Source organism: Rosa rugosa, chromosome 4 (assembly GCF_958449725.1).
Source record: "Rosa rugosa chromosome 4, drRosRugo1.1, whole genome shotgun sequence".
Taxonomy (NCBI): Eukaryota; Viridiplantae; Streptophyta; class Magnoliopsida; order Rosales; family Rosaceae; genus Rosa; species Rosa rugosa.
In genome coordinates, this window is record NC_084823.1 from 10,051,703 (window position 1) to 10,077,097 (window position 25,395).

The 25,395-nt window shown below is 39.9% G+C and overlaps 1 protein-coding gene and 1 long non-coding RNA gene across 2 annotated transcripts; one reads left to right on the forward strand and one right to left on the reverse strand.

Moving 5' to 3' along the window:
* Positions 1-7,755: 7,755 nt before the first annotated feature.
* LOC133706518 (uncharacterized) lies at positions 7,756-8,508 on the reverse strand. The gene is made up of 2 exons (XR_009844579.1): positions 8,196-8,508; positions 7,756-8,105 (listed from the first exon to the last, which is right to left on the reverse strand). It is a non-coding gene; the product is annotated as an uncharacterized LOC133706518 (long non-coding RNA).
* Positions 8,509-13,719: 5,211 nt separating this feature from the next.
* On the forward strand, positions 13,720-16,808 carry LOC133741719 (uncharacterized). The gene is made up of 6 exons (XM_062169438.1): positions 13,720-13,732; positions 13,898-14,005; positions 14,948-14,980; positions 15,105-15,380; positions 15,480-15,963; positions 16,517-16,808. The coding sequence occupies exons 4-5, from the start codon at positions 15,279-15,281 to the stop codon at positions 15,960-15,962; spliced, it is 585 nt and encodes a 194-aa protein (XP_062025422.1). The 5' UTR covers positions 13,720-13,732; positions 13,898-14,005; positions 14,948-14,980; positions 15,105-15,278; the 3' UTR covers position 15,963; positions 16,517-16,808.
* The last annotated feature ends 8,587 nt before the right edge of the window (positions 16,809-25,395 follow it).

The window sequence follows — 25,395 nt, forward strand, 5'->3', positions numbered from 1 at the left end:
GGAGGTCGGGGTTGCAGGTTCTGGGCAGCAACCCGACTTGCAACTGCAGGTTTTCTGGGCAGAGCTCCAACGACGTCGCCGACGACTCCACCGACTGCAGACGGCTCCCCCCGACCCCTGGCGTCCTTCCGGCAACCCCCGCCCCTCCGTCGCGCCCCGAGCCGAGCTGCAGCAGCGCCGTCCGCACTTTACCGAAAGTGCGGACGTCCTCTTTGGAATATATATATATATATATATATATATATATATCTGCATATGTATATGTACACACACACATATATACATATAAATATATATAAAAAGAGAGAGAGAAGAATAAAAATATACACACACACATATACATACATATATATACATACATACATACATACTCACACACACACACACACACATATATATATACAGGACCGATCAAGGGCGGACGTCCGCACTGTCGCTAAAGTGCGGACGTCGACGCAGCAGGCGGCTTCCAGGCGGCGACGATGGCGCGGGGCTTGCAGGAGGGAGGCCGGAGGCGTCCCGGACCGTTCTGGGCACCATTCGAGGTCGGAGGAGGTCGGGCTTGCCGGTTTCTGAGCAGCCACCTCACCTGCAACTGCAGGTTCTGTGCAGCACCCAAAACCCGTCGCCGGCGACTCCACCCGACCGCAGACCCCTCCGCACGACCCCTGGCCTCCCTCCGGCGAGCCACGCCGCGCCGTTGCCTATCGATCGAGGCCGGAGCAGCGACGTCCGCACTTTTTCTGGGTTGCGGACGTCCGCTCTCGAACGGCTCCGTATATATATATATATATATATATAAAGAGAGAGAGAAGAATAAAAAATATATACACACACACACACACATATATATACATATGTATAAAAGAGAGAGAGAGAAGAATAAAAAAAAACAAAAAAAAATAAGTGAGGGGTAAAATGGTAATTTTGGATCAAATTGTGTGAAATTTGAATGTTTGGGGAGTTATCTGTTAAAATTGGAATAACAGGGACTGAACTATCGACGCACCAAAAGTTAAATGGAGGACCAGTAATTTTCCCTTAAAGTATTAAAGATGTTGTCTGCACTACAAGAAGATTATATACACATATATTTAGCTACTTTGGGCCTAAGGATGAGAGGCCTATAGGGGTTTGGCTGCGAAGCTAAGCTTCAGGCAAAGTTCCTCCACGTGGAGATTCGCCGCTATGACACCAGCATCGGCTTGAGTGGCCCGATCTCTGGCACGGGCCAGGTTGCAGCCCAATTCTTCAGAAGCAGCCAAAGGTTCATCCAATTGGGCCTCCTCTGAAGCAATCGCATCCTCGATAGCGGCTAAGCGGGCCTGGATATCTTGGAGCTGAAGTGTCAAGTCGGATCTCTGAAGTCGCATTTCCCGCAAGCAGATCGGTCACTCATCTAAATTGCCGCGGGAAATGTCCATGTCTCGAGTAAGACTATTCAGGGCCTCACGTACTGCGCGAGCTTGAGCCCCCGCAGCCAATTGACATCGTTGGGCCTTAGCAAGTTCACTCAGCAAAGTTTCAATGGTGTTGGATTGCCGTAGGGTCAATACCTGCTCTTGGCGAAGATATCTTAAGGCTTCTAAGACTTGCGGGAGGACGCCAGGTTCCATTACCTGAGATCCCAGATGCTCTCGGAGCACCATCTTATCCTCATCAACAGCAGAGGGAGGCACTTCTAAAATCCTCACCAATCTTTCAAACCTGGTAGGAGGAGGAGGCGGCGGCGGTGGCGCTGCCGGATCACGAACCACCAAGGCCAGAGGATTGATAATTTCCTCAGGATCTTCTTTCTCGCCATTCTCTTCCTCGGCGGCTTCTTGAGGCCAGTCCGTCGTCTCGGTTTCGGGAGAATCTGAAAACTCAACTCGGCACCAGTGGCGGGTTGAGCAGATCCAAGAGCAGAATCCTCAACCTCAGCGACTACTTCACTCGTCCGCGGGATTTGGGGGGTACCACTGCTATCTGCCTCGTCCTTCAGTTCTGGGGCAGTTGATTCCCCAATCGGGTCCTCAGCGGTTATAATCACTTCCTCAGTGTGGACCGAGCCCTGATCATGCCCAAAAGGATCAGAAGGGAGAACAAGTTAAAAATGCAAGTTATTAATACAAAGCTTTGGGATAGCAGCGGCCTACCTCTCGGATTACCGGTTCGTTGTGTGCGACTGGGAGGACCAAAGAAGTAGAAGGGAGACCAACCTCATTAGTCGCGGGGACCCGTCTAACACTAGATTATCAGCGGGACCCTCAAGGGGAAGAGTCATGTCCTTGTGCTCTGAGGAGTCTTCATCGGAAGCAGGTATCACCACAACAGGCACCGGTATTGCAGGAGGTAGAGGTGTCTGAGTATGAGAAGAGGCTAGTTCCTCCACGGCGACCGAAGATCCAGCCTCACCCAGGTGAGAAGGGCTTGTGGTCCTTTCGCGGACCTGTCAGATGATGCGTAATGAGGAACCGGTCCAAACTATAAAAAATCAAACAAACGGGATAGGGCCAGGGATTACCAGTCACGTGGCCGGCGGTTTACCACCGTCAAAACCCTCCTCGGCGAGGCAAGGACGGTCATGTTTGCGAGTAGGGCAGCAGCAGCCTGTGCGGAAAAAAGAATCATAATACAAAAGGAGGAAACACAACAAGCATATAGATCTCTGAAAAGAAAGATTCAACAAAATACCTCAGCAGGATCCTCATCATTAGAGGACTCCTCATCGGGGGTTTCCTCCATTATCGCTTTTTGCTTCCCTGTCACCCGAGCAGGCGTCGCAGCCGAGGACCCAGTTTGTTGGTCACCACCATGAGGAGTGGAGCGGTCTTACTCTGTTTGTCTCCCTGCAAAACATGCCTGTAAGCAACTTGGGTGTAGACTAACCGAGGAAAAGAAACAGCGGGAAAGCCAGTTTGTAAACTTATTGTTGGTTCAAGATCGCGGATGCGGATCCCTGGTTGTGCCTGCCACGAAGGCCTAGCCAGTTGCGGGGGTGGAACAGGTTGCGGCTGCGGGAGTTGATTAGGTTGCGGCTGTGGAGCTTCGCCAGCGTGATATTGTTCAAGGATTTCGCGGTCCACGGCGCAAGGGTTTTCCAAGTCGCGGAAAAGGATAACAAAGAGTTCATCATTGTTCATGGTCCAATAGTTGACTAAGACTTCTTTCCACCACCGATGATAGTCATCATGAACGACGCTGTCAAAGAAATGTACATCATTCCCCCAAGGAGGCAGGTCAATCAATGGAAGCACACTTTGTAGGGTGGCCGCGCCGGGACGCACTACAATCCTCCTCCATGAAGTATAGCAATTGATGGCATTATAAAGAGGAAAGGGCACCATCTGAAAAAGCTCAAATTGGCGAGCGAAGTGATTGGGCGCATATAATTCATAACTCAGCTCATCCGCAGCCAGTTGAATGTTTGAACAAGAAACGGCACGACCGAACACCATCATGGTTCTTTCGCTGTGGCCGGGGCGAGGAAGAAACCTGTTTGCCAAGATTTCGGGGAATCTCCTATTTATGACCAGCCTCACATCCGGCTTCTCACTCAGAAGATATAAAAATGAGAAGCACTCAGAAAATGCCGGAGAGTCGTACCTTCCCTAACAGCAGAGCCACCGGCCCAAGAGAGCGTCATTTGGGGGCACTGCTGGCACATCGGGTCGGCGAAAATGGGGAAAATAAGTCTAGAGCCATAGATCCAAAATCCAGAAGGGGCCAAAGGTTCGGACTTCAAATGGGTGCATAGCAGCTTGGTAAAGGGCTCGATAAAGCGAGCAAAAAGCAGGCTGACCAAGGCCAACAAGGTGGCCGTTATAAAGAGCGGTGGCCAAAGCACTCCAAGTGCCAGTGGGTTTACCAGCAGAAGTACAAAAGATGAACCTACAGAGCCACCATTCGAGGAAGGCGATTCCTCCAGTTTCGTCACGCTGACCGCGGTAGTGATTTCGCCAAGTCAGATAAGATCTGCTGTGTTGGCTACGACCTGTCTGAGTCATCTGCAACGGGAATTCGACGTCATCAAATTGAACCTGAGTGTAGGGCTCCGCGTCGATAGGCAAGCCCGTGATAGCGAGAATGTCCAGTAAGGAAATACTCATCTACCCAAAGCGAAAATCAAAGGTGTTGCTGGCGGTGTTCCAGAAACAGAAGGCCGCAGTGAGGGGAGAGCGATTGAGACCGCTAGGAACCTGAAAAAACAAATCTATAGTCTCCGCGATGCCCACTGAGCGCCAGAAGACCAAATCCTGGGGGCGGACCTCTCTATACCAGGCTGTGTTAGGATCAAGGAAAGATGGCCAGTAGCCTATTTTAACCTTGTGATGCTTCTGCCCCCAACCTCCAAGATCGGCAGGGGCACAGCGGAGAGTTGGAATGGGACGACGGATAGGGAGGCCATAAAAGGCCAGAACTGCATCCGAAAAGGGGACCTAAGGAGTAGGTCCAAACAGGCCCGACCGTCTATGAGGCTAGAGAGGATGGGTTGTTCCACTGCGTTGCCAGACAAACAGACGTTACTGATTTTGAGTCCCCAAGCGAGTGCGGCCTCTTCAGTGATCTCTTCTTTTTGGTCGATGACGAGTTTCTTTGGAGGAGCCATTGCTAGGTTTGTTTGGGGGAGAGAATGAGTTTGAGAAAGAGGAGGTTTATGGTTGCATTTGAAGGGCTGAGGAGTTAGAAGAAAAAATTCTCGGTTTCAGAAGAAAGACTGACAGACCGATGGTGATTGGATGGCTGCGTTGGCGTCGAGATTTAAATAAGAGATTTTGTGAGGGAAACGATGCGGCCAAAAGACATTCTTGCATCCAAAAGGTCACCTCTCTTCATCATTAAGCCATTTTTTCATTAATGACCTCGTTTCTATCAAACGGACGCGTCGCTCCAAGCCCCCTTCGATCAGTTACATTGTTCACGGGCTTGACCTCGGGGCCTCGGGGGCAATGTTTGAGCCCAAAAGGATCTTTGGGCTGGATCATAGAAGGACAAACACTACCTCGGCCCAGACCGAAGACTTTGCCACTAGTCGCGTAGAAAGCCAGCTATAGAATCCCCATGAAGGCCCAGCCGGGGCCCATGGCCCGCAGAGCCGAACAGTAATCATTAAGATTCCCTGCCCACGTGGGGGTAAGGGAATACAGCGAGGTTCTCCCTCGCGTGGAAAGAAGGACGCTAGGCGTGCTTGGAGATAGGTACACTTTTGCAGAAGAACATGAATATAGCATCATGACTATATTAGTACGCCATTAATGGGAAGTGCTCGCGGGGATAGGTTTAAATACCATATCCCAACGGCCCGCAGCCAATGAGGAGTCAGCTTTACTCCTATTTTTAGTATATCCAGATCAATTAACAATTAACAGTGGGATCTGCCAAGATTCCAAAGTTAATGCGACTACAGGTCAGACGCCTATGGTCCAGAATAGAATATTCTACACTTTTCTGAGGATTAGGAATTCACAGAATAGCCTATATTCGAGGCTAGCACGAAGAAAGAAGGACGGCCAATCAATCAATTAATCTCTACGATTATCCAAGTTTCCCCGGAGCAACCTTCTCTCTCACCGGCAACCACACTCCAGTCCCAGAGTCCTCGAGAGCCAACTGCTAGTACCGCGACCGTACCCCAACGGTGACGGAACCATCCAAGCAAGGGTAACGCCCTCGCAAACCAGCCAAGCTAAAGTCACGCTTTAACAAGTTCTCTCTATTTCCCGGTGATGTTTGCTTTGCTCAATCTACAACATTGAGTATCGACTGTGTGGCAAGAAGAAACGAAGCAAAGTCCTCCACAGCGAGGCACAAAAGACCCCCGCGACGAGGTTGGTGCTCTCCTCGTCTACAATCACTTGAAAGAAGTCAGGTCAAGGGACACCCCCGACGACCGCACCCAACGGTGGCACGCCCGCGCATAAAAGAGACTGTTGACCAGACGGAACAAAACTGGAGCCGAACACAAGGGAGAAGAGGACAAGGGTGCCCAAATCAATTTGTTTTTTTTTTTCCAGCTAACAATGAGGGCAGCAATTTTTATTTTTATTTTTGGGTAAAATGAGGGCAAAAGAAAGAGAGAAAAAAAAAACAATCTATTAGGGGGCAATAGACGTCTATTAAAGGTGTATTGAGGCCTTGGGGGACAATACATATTTTGAATTGATGTAATTTTTTTTTTCCTTAAACAAAGTTTTATTTGTCTAATTTTAGGGAGTTAGTTCTCATTTCAGCAATCGAAAGGTCTATTAGGGGGCAATAAAGGTGTATTGGAGGACAATGGAGATTTATTGTACACGAGGAGACCCCCGCGACGAGTGTTGGATCATAATTCATATACATATTTGTGCCTTAAAACATGAAAATTACTTGTTCTAAAGTCCAATTTGATGTTGACTAATCCAATTTCATTATTTTCCTAATCTTGTACTTTACTTAATCTTTGTGTTTATTTATATATATTTATTTTCCTTATCATGTTAGGAAATAATGGAGAAGAGAAAGTGAGCTAGACAAGAAATGAGGGGTAGCCGCCTGACCAAACGAACTCCGAATGAGTTGAAACTTTCCAGTTTCATCCTAGACATCCCAAGGATCATTTGTTATGAAGAGTGCCAGAGCTAGTTTTGAGTGGGAGAGCACCAATTGTGTAAGAACTTGTTTGAAATAGGCTATAGTTAAATTACGTACTCTTGCGTAATCTAAACTAGAACTATCCATACTGTGAATAAAGTTAGTGAAGTGCCTTAGAGATTTCCTTACATGAAGATGACAGCATTATCAGATCAGCTGTGTTGAAGCTACAATATAACATGAAGATTTATAAGTCCTGAGGCATGAATATCAGAGCTGTTCTTTTTTTCTTGTAGAAAATCCCTCTTCATACCAGGCCCTGCCAACCGTTGCAGCAATTACTTGAAGCAGTTTCAAGATGAGGAGTCTGTATGTGTGTCCTTTTCTGGGTGATCCTAATTTGAGTAACTTGTCTTGTACTATACATAAACGATTTGACATTGTATACAATTTTTTGTGAGAAGATTTTCTGTTTACAAGAGGTTTGAGATTTATTGTAGAACCTGTCTTGAGGTTTCATGCAATATGTGCGATTTGCTCTCCATCTCACATAGGCAGTGAATAATTTTGTTAAAAGCTTTTTCATGTGTGTTGTTTTACTGCAACTAGCTTCACCTCGATGCCATGATGGATAATAAATCGACTTTACATCTATATTTTGTGCAGGTAAATAAGATTCGTGTGGTGCTTCCCGAAACATGTTGTGTTGCACACCTCCTTGTTTATTGTGTTTTGTTTTCGTTGTTTTCTGTTCTCTTTATCACTGAACAACCATCGTGGTTTGAACTTGGGAACATTTTAATCAGTGCAGACTTTAAAGTCCATGTATTAAATTCTGTGTGGTACCTGTAAGTGTAACTTATTTTCGTGTTCCAAGTGATATTCTTTCTCTCGTAACTAGGATTTATGTGGTTTACATGTATGATGTGTCATCAGAGGTGGATCCAGGATTGAAACCTTGGGCGGGTTTGGATTTCTTAAACAAACAAAAAAAATCACAATTTTATATGCTGTGAAGACTTGAACTCTATTTAAGTTAATTAGTCTAGTTTACTCTACTTCTAAACTATTTATAGCTATGTACTTATTTGTTTTGGCAAAAGAAGGGCCAAATATAGTGGTCTAGCTTTGTGTATGGGGTCATGAATGATGAATTACTTGATCCCTGCTGATTTTGTTTTTATAACTCAAAAACCAACTGGCTTTTGTTAACAAAATGCTAGAGTAGAACACAAGTGTTTCTTACAAACAAAAGCAAACATTTACCTGTTTACATTCTTTGTCAAAAAGAAAAAGAAAAGAAAAGAAAAATAGTACAGATTGTGCTTAATAAGGTTACATAGATAGCTACAAGTACTATATTTACAATATTCACATTAATACATGTTTCCAAATGTCACATTACATCAATTTCTTATTTATGTTTTGTACTTATAGTTTCCTTGATTTGCTGCCATTACTTCTTGCAAATGTACCAAAATTTCCAGCAAATGCTTAGCTTATTATGCTCCTTCTTCTTGATTTTTTTCTTTAGCTGGAAGTGCTTTTAAAACCTGCAATGCATGCACAGAATAAAACATATTAGAAGAAGAAGAAAAAAAATAATCTGGAATGTTATTTGTCTTATTTAACTGCTGAGTCACCTAGTAGCTTATTGGAAACACATGTGTACACACTTCTAACCACAATTAAGAACCTGCAGACATAAAATTAAGTGTGTGCAGCAAGTGGCTGCTCTTAGAGCAGCTTAAAACTTGGGCAACAAGCTCAAAGCAGGAGCTGGCAGTTTGGGATAACCTTCAGATGTTTTTTCTAAGCAGGAGCTGGCAATAAGCTGCTCCCAATGTTTATCTAACTGACTGAGCTAAACAGGAGGTGGCTAGTCTACATATAGGTTCTCATGATTACATCTTCTAGTATAAAAAGGCCTTTACCTGCAGTAAGAAACACAAGTTAGAAAACATAGCAGAAATAATTTAGAGACTCTAGAGTCAGCAAAGTCCAGAAAACAAGTTTTGAGAGGTCTGGAAACAAAGCCTCAGCTTTACTAAACCAGGTTTAAGGTAGGGGAAGTTTTGGGGAACCTCAAGTTTGATTATATCAGTCTATTAATATGATTTTGAGTGACATTTGCTACTGATCAGATTGTTTATATTGTGTAAAATATATGTTTAGTTCATTATCATGTTGTTTTATCTGATCCTAGCTTGAAGAGAGAGTGAAAATGGTTGTGTAGTTGAGTCTAATACTCGTAAGGGACCAGCAATGTCAACCAATGGTATATACACTTGGGGAGAGAAGCCCCTTCAATATATATTGATAAAACGATCTAATGTTTGGCAAGAAGACACTGGTGACCGAGATTAGTACAAGATTACTAACAACTGGAGTATAAGGAGTTATTTTCTGTCTTGCATCATCATTAATTATATGTATGAGGTTTGCTCTACTGAGATTTAAGCTCACCCCTTTTATGATATTGTGCAGATCATGCTCTTGAGGGTTAGAATTTAATTTCTGGAAATCTGGGAGTAGGAGAAGGAGAAATAAATTTTTAGTTTACTGTTTTGGTTTATCTTTGTACAATAAAGCTTGTTTCCTAAACTTGCTTTTGTTTCTCTGGTAAGTACTTACTTATGTAATAAAGAGTTAAACCAAGTCACCTATGATTCTCATTTCTTCAATATAGTTTTTATTTGCCAAAGTGTTTCTTATCTTTGACAATTAAAAGCTATTCACACCCTTACTCGGAACTAAAAAAAAAAATATTTGCAGATTCCGGGTTAGGGTGTGACATATGCACTGATGCACAATGAAAGGAAAAGAAAAAAACACCTCGGAAGGCAGTAGACTCAAGCTTTTGCCATTCATTTAATCCCCTTGTGTTCCAGTTCGTAGTTCCAATTCATAGAATCATAGTGTCATTCACAATTAAACAAACAAATAGAAAGAAACCTCCTGTTTGAAGTACAAACTTGATTAGCACAACACTTAAATCAAATAATCAATTAAACATTTAAACCCACAACAATTGCATAGTAGAAATAACTCAGTCTTTTATGTTTAATTCATTGAGGTTTCTGTTTATCGTTAACAAGAGACTGGTGTGTTAATGCTCCTATGACTATAAATATTTGAGTAGATATATGTGTACATTACTATCTAGACTCTAATATGTTTTGCTACCTTTGCATTTGCGAATACCAGATGTAGCTCACCTGGACCCAAGACCCTAACAGTTACTTATCTCTCTCTCTCTCTCTCTGTCTCTCTCTCTCTCTGTCTCTCATTTTTCTGGGTTTGCAGATTGATTTGTGTTTTCATAACATTTATTGAACTAGGTCATCTTGGTTTTGGTACAAAAGTTCATAATTCATTGTTGGGTTGGTAAAGGTTTGATCTTTCACTTCCACCGGCCACTGATGGACCTTGATAAGAAAACAATCAATTAATCAAAGTATCAAACCCACTTACCCACATCAATTAAACAATAAATTGCAGATTTGCAAAACAAGGAGAAGGAGAGAATGCACCAGATTTCCAGACCAAGAGAATTTGACCGCAACCTTCATTCTTCAATCCACCAAATCTTCAATCCAATACAACCTACGAACATGAATTTCACATCAATCCTTAACCCTATAAATTGCCCCAAATTGTATTGATTCAATTAAACAAAATTTTACATTGAATTCATTGCCCCAAATTGAAGAGGGAGAGTAAGAGAAGTAGATATGACTTGATGTTGATGTCTTGATCTCTGAGAGAAGTGGAGAAGCCAAGAATGGCAGAGCTGCAGGAGTTTAGAGGAGGAGGAGGAGAGACCAACTGGTGTTTAGAGGGCGTAGTTGAAGTCGAGTATACATCTAATATTTTTTTTAAGCCTAAAAATCTCAGACGGGCTCCAGCCCGCCCAAGCCACTACCTAGATCCACCCCTGTGTGTCATAGTAATTTACATGTTTTCCTCCTGATTTTATCCCTTTCACTTGAATATGCTTGAACTCTATGACTTTGGCTGATTTGATTTTCCTTGACGTTCATAATCATGCCTTCTTGGCGGCCAAGTTTATATTAAGCTATTTACTTGACTTACTTCCTTCTCTTTTCGTGGCCTCGCGAGTTAGCAGTCAAGATTATGTCACAATTGGGTTGAAGTTTGGGGCTCTTGTGTCACACGTATGATTCAATTGTAAGACTTAATGTGGACTATCAATGTTCATCAAGTATTACAATAACTAAGCTGCATACTTACAAAACAAGCAAATAGACATTCTTAGCACTACAACAAAATCAGTCTTTTACGGCGACATTTGATGTGCGTCGTAAAATATTGTCATTTACGGCGCATATCTCATGTGTGCCGTCAGAATGTCTTTATTCGGGTCATTCACGACATACATCTGATGTGTGCCGTAAATTTAATCATCTATTAACGGCGTGCACAAGTATGTGTGCCGTAAATGAGTTATTTTACTAGTCTTTTACGACATACTTTTCAAACATGCCGTAAATGAGGTATTAATTTTCTTTTTTTAAAAAGATTTGATTTGAAAATCAGCTCATTTACGTTACGTTATTCTCTTGAAAACCTTCTTTGTCATAAGGGAAAAAAATACAAACAGTACTCAACCTAAGGCCCACTCTGAATTTCTATACCTAAGTTTCCGAAACTATCACAATGGTACCCAAAATAGACAATTCGACCCAACTTTCGTACCCGCCGTCCATGACGGCGTTAATTATCATGCCACGTGGCATATTTTTAGGGGCAAAACTGACCCTCTGTAGCATGCAAGTTAACATCGTCATGGACGGCATGTACGAATATTGGGTCGGGCTAGCTATTTTGGGTCCCATTGTGATTTCTTCGAAAACTTAAGTATAAAAATTTAGAATGAGCTCAGGTATGTTTATATATTTTTCCCGTCATAAATGCATCTCTATTATCTTCTCTGTCATAAACCTTCTCTGTCACCTTCAGCTCAAAGTTGATTTCGGAGCTGCTCTCCGCCTCAACAAAGTCATCCACGACGGAGCTGCTCTCCGCCTCAACAAAAACCACGCCCTCCGCATTGCAATCGATTTGGAGCTCAGGACAAATCGATTTGGAGCTCAACAAAAACCATCCTTGTTTCGCGCCATGGGGGTTCCGGTTTGCCTCCGGTAGAAGTATCCGTTCATCTCGTTTCTTTGAGCTCAGGACAAGCCTCTATCTCTCTCTCTCTCGTTTTTACTCTCTCGGTAATTTCGTCGAACACCTTCTCTGCATCTTCGATTTCCTACTTTCTTCTCACTTCCTGCATTTTGTTGATTCACATTTTTGTGTCTCAGCTCATTTTGAATTTCCTCTTGATTTTGCGGTTCGATTAGGGTTTGATTGTGTGGACTGATTGTGAGGGCCAAGAAATATTGGCTTCGTTTCTCAGGAAATAGCGATAAACTTCACAGCATTGAGCAAAGTCTAATTAGCTGGCTGTTTGTTCTTTTTGATTTGATTGGTATGCTGTTTATTCAGCTGGCTTTGTTCTTTTTGAGTTGATTGGTATGTTGTTTATTCAGCTGGCATTTGGATATTGAGAGTAGGATTGATTATATTAGAAGATTGTGAAGATGTAACTATTTGTGTGCATCAATAAATATTGTGAAGATTAAAATATTGAGAGTAGGATGTTGAGTTTAATGCAGAGGCATATGTTTATTTTAATGCAGAGGTTGTATCCAACAACAACTTAGAGGCTGCACTTGTATATTTAGAAAATACGGGTACATAAGAACACAGGAGCTTGTAGGTGCTGATGTTAGAGGGTTGGGTTTGTTGGAACCAAATAAACTTCTTGAAGTTTAATTGGGCGAGCACTTGGTATTGACAATTGTAACAAATACTTGGCAAGTCATCCGCAGAAGGGGCCTTTTTACATCTAAGGATGCTTAAAGATGATGAATTATGTGGCTACTGCGATGTCTAATGTTTAATTTTTTTTTTGTTTCATTCTTGTATCTGAAACCTGTAGGTTCAACCGAACAGAATACCTGACCAAAAATGACAAAAAGGTCTTGTTGTATGTACTGTGTCTTAAGGATAAACTCATTAAAAATTCAATGCCCCTCCCTTTACTTCGTTGCCCTGAACTAACTTGCTGATCATAATACGCGTGCCAGTGAGCTAATCTATCTCATGTCTAATGCATGGCAGCTTCATTGTTTCTTCTGTTATGTGTTGAATGTCAAACTTATGACTTTTAAGGTTGTCAAGGTGATAGTAGGTGAAACTCTGAATTGACTGGAAAAACTTGCTGTTTTCTTTTTCTAATAACAACCATTTGACTATAGATCTCTAGTTACTTCTCGTGAATCTCTGAGAAGGTTTTGGGTTGGGTTTGACTGGTAATCAAGTGCAGGTAGCGCAGGTACAAGTACTAGGTAGTTCAAGTCATACACAGTCTTCCAAAATAATAACTGTATAATTCTGATACAAGCTGCAGATTTGATATCTTGGGCTTTAGCTTATGTGGTTCCAGGTGGTACTTTCATTTTCGTGGTGCTGTTCTGGAATTTGTGTTTAAGAGAAAAGCCATATGTTCATTTTAGTGGTATTTGATATGAATATAATGTGGAAATGGCTCCCTGTTTGAAGTATCTGATACAATGTGGCAATTGATCTATTAATGCACAAGATCTCTGTATGCACATGCTCATTTTTTAATTGATTTGCTGCTGTAGTAACTGCACTTTATTGTAATACTTCGTTTTGCAGATCAAAGAGCTGAATTCATATGTAAAATTGAGAAAAACGTAAGTCCAGCTATCCATTTTATACTAATATCCATTTTCAGTCTTCATGTTCTGTTATTAAAGGTCTGCCATATTTACACACCAGAATGAGTGTGTGTCCAGAATTGGAATCATTTCCCGAAGGGGGATTGCCGTCTAAGTTCGGCATACATCTAGTTTCCAATCTGCAGAATATAATTACCTTAGTGATATCAGGCTCTTGATGTTAGGTCGGTCCTAATAGTCTGTCAAGTTCAGTCTGGATTGTCTTTGCAGCTCTAGTTGTTCTTCTAATTAAGTAGTTCTTGTAAGCTATAACTTTGGCAAGCTTTCTGAAAGCCTAACTTTGCTTATGTTTGATGCAGTGGTGGTCTTTTCCCAGAAGGAATTGAGATTGCCAAGATTTGGTAAGCTAAATTGCGGAAATCTTATATTGCATGCCTTAAATTTATTGTTCATTGTGGCTTTGATTAATAAAGTTGTTTGTTATTGTTTTCAACTATTCAAATTATTATTTTCTCTAGGGAAGATGAATATTAAAAGAGCTGATATATGTACTTGTCTTTTTATAGAAGCAACAAAGTGAGACACCAGATGCAATATCAAGGTCCGATATTTGGCTTCGTGCCTATGAAGTGAAGAAAAAAGCAGGCGAAGAAGTTGAGGATCCGGAAATAGTGGTAACAACTAAATCTTGTATAATTTCTTGTTCATGTCATTCATCTTATACTGCAGGTTTCAGATTTCTATGCTTTACTTACATACTGAACTTTAGTCAGAATTGAGCATTATTTTCAGTTTAGTCAATTCATACTTACAATAACTTTAGTCAGAAGTCTTGTTGGAAATTTTGACTAAAATTGAGAGAAATTAGGAGTTAGAAGGTAGACTAAAGTGCAAATAATGTCCCCAGGAAGGTATTTTCTTATAGGCATTAATTTGGGATCTGCTTGTTTGTCATATAATTGAAGATGCTCTATTAATGTTCTGATATTGCTTCGCTTTGCTAATATTTGGTTGGTTTTGGGTGTTGTAGTGAATTCAGAATTCTTGGTTAGTTGCTTTTATTATACAGGTACAAGGCAATTTTCATTGCTCGATCGTTGTGTGTGTGTGTGTAAATGTTTGTTGATTTTCATTCCTCTGGGTATGTATGCATGTATTTGTGAGGGATGCAATAACCTATGGACTACAGGTAACTTCAGTCCCTTGGCTGGGTGTTGTTGAGAAAATTCAAGTTCTATAATTTTGGTATGAGTTGGTAAATGTAGGTGATATCAATCTGGTATCACTCATTATACTTTCTTCGTATATGTCATTATATTTTGGTCACTGAGAGTCATAGAGGAACAGTAACTTCTGGTTTGTTGACTGGCCGGTATCCTTCTGAGTAAATTATTCTTAGTCAATTAATTTAGTTACTTTAGTCAGAAGTCTTGTTGGAAATTTTGACTAAAATTGAGAGAAATTAGGAGTTAGAAGGTAGACTAAAGTGCAAATAATGCTCATATCATTCATTTTCAGTCAATGTTTTTATTGTTTACTCAACAATTCAGCCTTAACAATTAGCTATGATGTTGATATTTATATAGCATTGATGGATTCAATTATGTATTTTCCAGAAACTAGTACGAAAGTACAAGGAAGAAGAAGAAGTAATGCTCATATCATTCATTTTCAGTCAATGTTTTTATTGTTTACTCAGCAATTCAGCCTTAACAATTAGCTATGATGTTGATATTTATATAGCATTGATGGATTCAATTATGTATTTTCCAGCAACTAGTACGAAAGTACAAGGAAGAAGAAGAAGTAACACAACCATGTTCGATAAAAACTGATGTTGTTGCAAAGGCACTTGGTCCTGACCCGCGAGGACGAGTTAGAGGACTTGGGTTTGGTGCACTCCCTTCAAAAGTGGATGGTCAGACACACGTTGCTAATAAGGTCACTATGCTAGAGAATGCTCTTGCTGCTCAAACACAACAGGTAGACCGATTGACAGAGTTAGTGCAAGGTCTCGTTGCTCAGCTAGACAAAGGAGAGAATGTCAATGTAAGTCTTCAGCATTAATTTACTGTTTTCAGTTTTGTTCATGCTATTTATCTCATTTAATTGGTCAAATAATTATTGTTTTGTTTGCTGTTATTTAAGGAAAACACAAGTGTGCAACATTCTGCTAATTGGATTGCACAGAGAAAACGAAAAGAGAATCTGAACTGTTCTAGTGATATAGCACAAAGCAAGCAGAAAGATGCTAGTGTTATAAGTTCTAACAGGGAGAGGGGCAGTAGGGAGCAAATCAAAGAAAATACCTATGGAAAGGAGCCACATTTGGGAAATGGTAGACCAAAAAAGAGCCAAAAGACAGATGCAGCGGAAAAAGTGTACTTGCTAAGTTGGTTTGCTAAAGAAGAAGAAGTCGTTGCTACTGGTGGCATTTTGTCAAAAGATCCAGAAGCTTTGGTGCATCATGTGCCTCTTGGCCATGATTGTTGGAAAATTTCAGTGCACGAAGTTTTTCATGATATAGCTTTGTATCGACCGACAAGTGAGTTCAATAAGCTTGATGCATCTCGAGGAAGTGTAATCGCATGGCCTATCAAATATATTAAGGTGAATTCGGCTGTCAATTGAGGTACATTAATATATCTTCCCTTTTAATTGTTCTCTTGGTTAGTGTTTCTGTATGCTTAATGAGTTGAGTTTCTTCAAGTTGGGATTTTCGTTTAACTGCAATGTGGTTGTGATGATTGCTGTTTGATTCATTAGTTTGTTTAGGATTGGAATTTGGTGGTGTGATTTTATGTTTAGCTTGGGAATAACTACTTGTGCATATAAATAGAATTTTAGAAAGTTGAATAAACTACTTCTTCGGCTTTATGATCCTTTGTCTGGTGAGATTTTTCTGCTTTATACTAGTTTGGCAAGAAAACTAGAGAAACTAAAATAGTAAAAAACAGGGCAGCTCCTATCCCAGTGCTGCCTTTAACTGCTGGAGTTAAGTTGAAGCTCAAGAGTATTCTGCAAAATTTCATGAACCTTTTGTTGTTAAGTTTTGGAAAGTGAAATTGGTCCTTGTCATTGAGTATAACTTGGCAGCTTGCTTATCAATGGTAATCATGTATGTTTGTTGACATTCTCAAATGATTAAGCATTTTTTTTTTTGGTTCTTTTGCCCGTGTGTGTAGGTTGTTTATGTAGAAAATGATCCAGGTTGTGGAAGTGATGCTGAAACATCAGGAGGACCTGTACATCCTCAAACCTTGAGGCTGTGAGCAGAACATCATAGAGCAAGGATGATATAGCTAGCATGTTTTATATTTGAATATTAGTTTAATTATACTATGATTTTGTAGTATGAAGTTTAGTTGACATAATTTACTACATGAATGCTTCCTTTTATTATCCTTGAATGAAAGGATTTAATTGAAACATTGCTATTAGAAGTGTGAATGAGGACATCTTTTACGACACGCAAAATAGTCTTTTACTATTCTTTTACGACACACAAAATGGTTTTTTTACGACATGCAAAAATTGTATTTTACGACATGCAAAAGTGTCTTTTACGACTCACAAAATGATCTTTTTCGACACGCAAAATGATCTTTTACGACACGCAGAATGATCTTTTTCGACACGCAAAAGGAGTCTTTCATGACACGCAAAATAGTTTTTTACGACACACATTTTGTGTGCCACAAGAAAAATTTATCTTTTACGACATGGTCTTTTACGACACGCTATTTTGTGCCGTAAAGTTGTCTTTTATGACACACATTGTGTGTCGTAAAAGACCAGTTTTGCTGTAGTGTAGTGTTCATCGGATTGTGTTGGATTTCCTATTGATATCAGTACTGATTTAAGAGGTTACTTTGCTAATGAGGTATACCTAATGCATATGGAACTGGAAATAGGTTGGCCTAAGTGTAAAAGGATTAGGAAACCTTTATGGGAGGCACCTAATCCTCAATGCCTATTTATAAACCTTGGTCCCTGCTCTAACAATCACTTACAAGCACTCAAGTTCTCTGTCCCATTAGTGAGATTGCCTTCGTCAGATTGTTCAGAGGAGAAGATCAAGCATGTCTTTTTTCAGGTTAGTGTTATGTGCTTTACTCTTTAGACACTATTTGTATTGGTGTGTTCTTAAATTGAGTGCAATATATACATGTTTATGTTAATTACATCTTACAATTGGTATCAGAGCCATTGTACTCAATTAAGAACCTAAACAGAAAATATATTCGTTTTAAAAAAAAAAAAAAGTTTCTTGTATTAAGTTTTGGTCAAGTTTTGGGTAGGGATAAATTAGGAGGTAAGGGGCCGTTGTCGAAAAACCCTAGAGAGAAAAACTTTGAGGCCGCCGTTGTCGTTCGCGCCTGTCCGGCTGCGCCTCGTCTCTGGCGCAGGCCTCTGGCCTCGCCGGTGCACGGTAAGTGCGGCCGGATGGGTTATTTGGTGGGTTAGCATGCTTATGGCTCAGAGGTTGGGGTCGGAGTGTGTGTTTCTTCGTCTTTCTCGTTGGATGGTGGCTGTATCCAGGGCGGTGTCGTGGCTGGGAGTTGGGATCGGTGAGCGGCGGTTTCTTGGCAGGGATGGAGCGGCGTCTCGTGGGGATCTAAGGATGGTGGATCGGGATCGGTGGCTACATGAGATGTTTCGCTGGTTTAATAAAAGGGATCAAGGCGGTATGTTGGTTGTCGTCAACCACTGGTGGTATGATGGCGGGAGCAGACGTGATTGTGATGCAGAAGGTATGGTAGTCTGGCAGGGGTGGTGGTGCAATGGCGACCTTGGTCAGAGACGGAGAGATGCAAGAAGGACTTGGCAGGGATGGCGACATGATGGTAGGTGGTGTTGTGGTAATGGCAGCATGGCAGGAGAAATGACCGGTGATCGGAATAGGGGAGACGAAGATGCAGTTGGGTTGGGTATTTGTTGTTGGGCCCTTGTTGGTGGGCTGATGTTCCTAGTGGTTTAGAGTATGGTTTTTGTTTTGTTTTGTCGGTAATAAGTTCCTATCAAGATTTGGGTAGGACGCACATCAGGTTGTGACAGAGACAATCTTCCTTTGGGCCGTCTAGAGGGTCGTTCTTGTTCTGGAGTTGGGTCAGCAGCGATGGCAAAAATGTCTGGCGGTGGCATAGACAATCATCCTTGGCCTTCTAGTGGGTTGGTCCTGTCTGGTTTCGTGTCAGAGGAGATGGCGATTTGGAGCAGTGGTGGATTAACGGTGTTGACATTACGGTGTTGGGTTTACTTTAGTCCCAGGCCTGACGGTCTAGCTATTCAATTTGGTCGGGTTCGAAGTCACAACGAGTATAGGCTTGGTCGATCGAAGGCAGACCGGGTGGACTCTGGTTAGTGAGTTAGTGTCGACAAAGTTGAGTGTCAATGAGTCACTGCTTCTGAGCTTGTTGTCCTTGTCATTTAGTTGTTGTGCAAGTTTTCTTTTAGTCGAAGCCTCTTTGGCTCTTTTAGTCAATGTCTTTATAGAGTTCCAATGTGAAGTCTAGTGACCATTTCTGTGTAAGAGATGTTGCCCAAAATCATTGTAACCAGTTCATTATTAATGAAGTTTCTTCTTGATCAAAAAAAAAGTTTTGGTCGGGCCTCGCTTCATTATCGAAGCCCAGATACCACTTGGAGACAAACCTAAGACTGCTTCTGAAGACAGCCTTTAGCCTAAACTAATCGTTACTCAAATTAACGGCTAGCCCCAAATTTGATTTCCAAATTTCTAGGGTTCTTCGATGGCGATCTTAGTCATGGTTTTTCTGCCTAAATTTTCTTAAACTATGATCGGAATCGTGATCAGATAGCCCTAAAAGCTGTTATACGGGTTTTGGATCGGTCTCTCTTCATCGACAAGAAGTAGAAATTTTTATCTATCCTGGTATGCTTTAGAACTGCTGCAAACAACTCTTGAAAGAAATCGATTTACATGTCTAAGTTTTTATGTTTGTTCTTGTTCATTAGTCTTGTTGAGGCATATGACTGCTGTGATTAATTGATTTTGTGTCTACTTCTCCTCGTAATCATTGCTCACTGTATGTCTTACTATTAAAAAAAAAAAACTTCATATGTTCTTTTGATCGGTCTCTTTTTATCAAACAAGAAGCAAATAAATTTTTGTATTCTGGTATGTTTTCGTATTGCTAAAGACAAGCTTTGAAGTGAACCGATCTTAAATCATATAAATTCAATTGTTTTGCCTTCTGTTACTTGGCTTTGTTGTCATATGTGATTATGACTAATTGGTCCTTTTGTGAGTATTCGTAGTTTACTGCCGTTGTTAAACAGCGACAAGTGTGGCCTGTGGCCCACCATTGTACCGATACTGTCAAGTTATATTTTATTTGTCACTTTTCCAATGTGGGATCTTTCCTCTCCAACACTCCCCCTCACGTGCATCATAACTCTAGGTCTGCACGTGAAATTAATTAACAATCTAATTCCCACATTAGAAATTGGGACACAAGTCTCATATTGGAGACTTGGCCAATATAACAATCCAAGGCCCACATCAGACACTTGGTAACAAACATCAGACACTTGGTAACAATCCAATCGGAATTTTCTGATGGCAATATAAGGAACCCAAATTCGGGCCCATGACAATTGGAGACGCAATTGGAGAGAGACCCACTCTGATACCATGTTAAACAGCGACAAATGTGGCCCGTGGCCCACCATTGTACCGATACTGTCTCAACTTAACCACCTGTTAGGTGTTGGGTTTTAATTACAAAAGGTCTCGGTACAATTGGGTGAGATCCACCCACTTATAAGTTATATTTTATTTGTCACTTTTCCAATGTGGGATCTTTCCTCTCCAACAGCCGTGTATATATACACATATATATCCCACTTGATTAATTATGTGTTCTGGGTTTATTGAGCTTTTGCTATATATCTCCCTATTCACAACTAAAATTATGCGATTGTTAGTGTGTTTTGAGCAATGTTCTTTTGCCTCTTCCATGAGTATCGGATGTTCACTGCTTTATGTTTATCTCCTTATTCAGTATATTAAATTTCTTGTGAACATGTTCTAGCAAAACTCAAGACACAAACTTCATATATTTTCTTGATCCAGTTTAGTTAAATTTTTCACATATAGTATTGTCAATAGCAACCCCATGTTAAAAACTTTAATTAAACCTCTATTGGATCAACATCTTGTGACATTAGTTTTAGAAGCTGGAATCCTTGCTCCCCATAGGAGGTTTAAATGATTATGGCTCCTAAGATTGATGTTAGCATATAACAGGCTTTAAAACTTGCCTTCAGAAGGTGAATTGAACTGTCTTCTTGCCACCCTAGGTGTTGACATGTTCTAAACAACCTATAGTTGAGTTTTGATTTTCTGGTTATATGATTCAGTTAGTGTCTATATGTCCTTATTTGCCACTCTAGGTAAGGCAGACACCTTATGTATTATTTGGGGGCACTTCAGTTTAATGCCATTTATAAATTTTCTACTAAATCTGGAACCTTTTAGTGTTTTTGCTACAACCATTAACCTCCCTCTAGGATTTCATCAAATTGAGAGCTTAAATGGATCAAATTTTAAAAGATGGAAGCAGGATATAGAGCTGCATTTAGGCATGATAGATTATGACCATGTCCTTAAGGAAGATCCACCGGTTGAACCAACACCTACTACCAGCAAGGATGTGAAAGATAGGTACCATCAATGGCACAAACACAATAGATTGACCCTAGTAATTATGAAGAAGTCTATGACAAAAGCTGTGAGAGGTAGTATACCTGAGTCCAAGTATTTAAAAATGTAGAAGAAAAATTCAAAGTGTCAGATAAAGCTGAAATTGGAAACTTGATGAATACTCTCATTACCATGAAGTTTGATGGAGTTGGAAGCATTAGAGAATATATAATGAAGGGTATTGATGTAGCTACAAAACTCAAGGTCCTAAATGTCAGTATTGAAGACACCTTCCTGGTACACTTGCTTTTGAATTCTCTACCTCAACAATATAGTCAGATGCAGTCAAATTACAATACACAGAAGGAGAGTTGGAGTGTAAATGAACTTATTTCAATATGTGTCCAAGAAGAGGATAGAATTAAGAAGGGAAGGAGCATCGGAATTAACCTTGTTAGCAAGTCTCAGTTTAAGAAGAAATTCAACTATAGATCAAACCAATCAGGTGCCTCATCTTCTAAAGTTTCTCATAAGTCTAGCAACTCTGAAAATTTTAAGAATGGTTCTGCAAAATGCTTTTTCTGCCGAAAGCCTGGACATGTTAAAAAGGACTGCAAGGGTTTCAAAGACTGGCTTATGAAGAAAGGGATTTTTAAGGAAGAGGATCCCAAACAAGGAGGCTAGAAGTTAAGCCAGTTGGTTTCTTTCAAACTCATATGGGGATCTTATTAAGTTATTAATGCTTTAGATTAGTGGGAGGATTTAGAATTTATTTTTCCTGCATTATTTGATTTCATTGTTGTAGACTTCATTCAAATTTATTTAAAACATTGATTTTGATCGAGGTTCCTGTTTCAGTATTTTAAATCTGTGAATTTCTGACTCAAGAAGTATTATTGAATAAGTTCTGCATTTGTGATGTTTTACTCGAGTATTATTGGTTGTTTCATTAGCCTTATTTGCAGAAGTGTTCAATATACTGATGAAATTTGTGTTAGGCTTTGTTAAAAGCACTAAAGTTACAGATTCCTTAATTTTCAGAATCTCTGTTTTGGATCGTTTTCTTGCACTGCATTTTGTAAGAAAATCTGAGGTTCATATGTAGTTGTGCTCTTGTGTTCTGTGAAATATTACATTGTGATTGCAGGGTGCTAATGCTTGGTTAAGCATTAGGTTTCCTGTGGTTCAATATATGGATTACAGAATGACAGAGTGTTGGAATGAATTTGATGATGCTAAGTATGTCATTGTGCGCACTTCATTTTTGCTATATCTGATGCAACAGCTTTCTTATTGTTTTAACATTGATTATCCAAGTGGGAGATTGTAAGACTTAATATGGACTATCAATGTTCATCAAGTATTACAATAACTAAGTTGCATACTTACAGAACGAGCAAATAGACATTCCTAGTGTTCATCGGTTTGTGTTGGATTTTCTATTGATATCAATACTGATTTAAGAGGTTACTTTGCTAATGAGGTATACCTAATGCATATGGAACTGGAAACAGGTTGGCCTAAATGTAAAAGGATTAAGAAACTTTTATGGGAGGCACCTAATCCTCAATGCCTATTTATAGACCTTGGCCCCTGCTCTAACAATCACTTACAAGCACTCAAGTTCTCTGCCCCATTAGTGAGATTGTTCAGAGGAGAAGATCAAGCATGTCTTTTTCAGGTTAGTGTTATGTGCTTTACTCTTTAGACACTACTTGTATTGGTGTGTTCTTAAATTGAGTGCTCTTAAATTGAGTGCAATATATACATGTTTATGTTAATTACATCTTACACCAATTGCACATTATTTTCAGATATACCATAAAATTGGATCTAAATCGGTCTGTGATTGTGAAAGAGCCACCTTATCGAGTTGTTTGGCTAAATTGTACTAGTGGATAACCAAAGTAGGATTTGGAGGACGATTTCTTTACTGTCATTAGTGACGACAATGGAAGGCATCTACACATCAGTCTACACACAGTCGAAACAGAAAAAAGTGGTCTCTATTCGGTCACTTGAATGTTCTTTCCAAATGGTACCCATGTTTGAACGAAAATTCTTCAGTACACGGCGGTGGAAGTACACATACAAGTCTGAGAGACACGTGGTACAATCTGAACCGTCCAATACGTGGGGTCAGTAATCAAGTCATCTGGGCCATCAATTGATACTAACTTTCTTTTAACAGTCAACGTCAAAAACAAATTTCTGTACTATCGGTGTAAAAAAGTTCGACGGTAAAAAGCAAATAGGACCTTTAGCTATTTCTTCACTCTCTTGTGCTCATCGATTCTGGTTTCTGTGCATGGTTTTGGAAATTTAATTTTGAGAGATTGAGAGCAACTATCTGTGAGTCCATATTTTCTACCAATTTGAGCTCTTGGGTGTAAACCTTTCAATTGCCTGGGTTGCTATCGGAGAGGAAGAAGAAGATGGAGATCACTACCCGATCGAGTCAGTCCTTTTCTAATTGAATGAGTAGGTCAGCTGCGTTCAAACTTCAAACTCCTAATCCTAACTACCCATTAACTCTTACATAGCTCAGTCAATTTATCGATTTTAGTTTTGGGTCTGGGTAGAAGTTGTGTAGAAAGGAAGGTGTTGATGTCCACAGCTTAACTACATCGCCAGTACACCTTCAAGGTCGGCGATGACCTCGACTACATCGCCACCAGCCTGTTCTCGCGCCTCGTCACGTAATCAGATCCAGCTCGGGCAGAAGCTGTGAATCCCACTGCCGTGTAGCTGCAGATTTGGGCGGCGCGGACGGCGTGTCGGGACCGAAATTGGCTGGAGCGGTTTTGGGCCGGGTCTGGAGCTGACCATTGATCGGCTTGGACATGGGCCCAACTTAGGTGTAGAGCTGAATTATGAAAAACGGAATATAAGAACTGAAAATATTTTTATTAAGTTTATGGAGGATTGAATATCACTAATTCAGTATTAATTGATTAAATAAGGATTAAGGTTAAATTGTATTAATTTTTACTTAATTAAATTATCAGAATAAATAAGTAAGGACAATTGACAATTGAAAATATTTACAAGTCCATTTAGATGAGATTTAATTCAATGTTTAATAATTAAAGTCATTTTCTCGACTAGAATCATTTTTTTGTGTAAGCTTCTAGCTGTATTAAAGGTCCTTTGAGTCCAATCTCGAGCCATGCCTGATTGTTGGTTGTTTTTTTTTAATTATTTCATTTTTGCATTTTCTATAACTTTAAAGTACATTGATAGACAAAAAATTAAAATAATTTTTTTAAATAAAAATAAAAAAAGTTGAAAGGTGATGAAGCGGTTAAACGTATTAGGGAATCTGTTGGAGCAAAAGAGGCTTTTTTTTTCCCTAAATTGGAGAAAAATCAAAATATGGGGAAGCTGTTGGAGTTGCTCTTAGTATTTAATAAATGTGTTTGACTTAGGGTTGCCATTGTTGTTCATGGAAGATATACTTTTCGATACAACTAATAAACAAATTAGACCGCATTAGTAAACATATGAGAAGTTGTATGATCCAAAAAATTGAAATTGGAAATCAATAAATTTAACATTATCCATCTTTTTATAGCATATTCAGAGGTACTGTGTAAAAAAATTAATCTAATATGTCATCATTTCAACATTAAATAAAGCGGTCAATTCTTTATATGTGTATACTTCCCTAAAGGGAGCTAAACCATGAGAATATAAACTTCCCAAAATTTTTATCATTGGTTGGTTTAGCTCATAACCATGAGAGTGTGACAGCTAACAGATTGAAAAAAAGAAGTTGTGAATGAGCGGTTATGAACATATTAGTTTTATGTGGTATTTAGGGTTTAGGGTTGACCTAGTAAATCGAGATCCAAATGATGAAGAAATTTTGACCATAACCATTTCTTCTTACCATGATAACATCCAACGGTCGATTTTGATAAAGTCTATTTCATCCACATATATAGTTGCTCATGGAATGTATATTTTTCGATACAACTAATAAACAAGTTAGACCGCATTAGTAGACATGTATAAATTTTGTGCGATTAAAAAATTTCAAATTGAAAATCGATAAATTTGACCTTAACCATCTATTTATAGGATATTCATATGTATAGTGTAAAATAAATTGATATGCTGTCATTTTGACATCAAATAAAGAGGTCAACCCTTTATGTGCTTATATTTCCCTAAGGAGAGTTGAACTATAAGGAGATAAACTTCTTGAAATTTTTACATTAGTTGATACAGCTCATACTCACAGGAGTGTGAGAGCTGAAAAATAAAAAAGAAGAAGCTGGGAATGAATGGTTATGAGCATTTTAGTTTTATATGGTATTTAGGGTTTAAAGTTGACCTAGTAGATCGAGACCCAAAAGACGACAAAAATAGTTAAAATTTTGACCATAACCA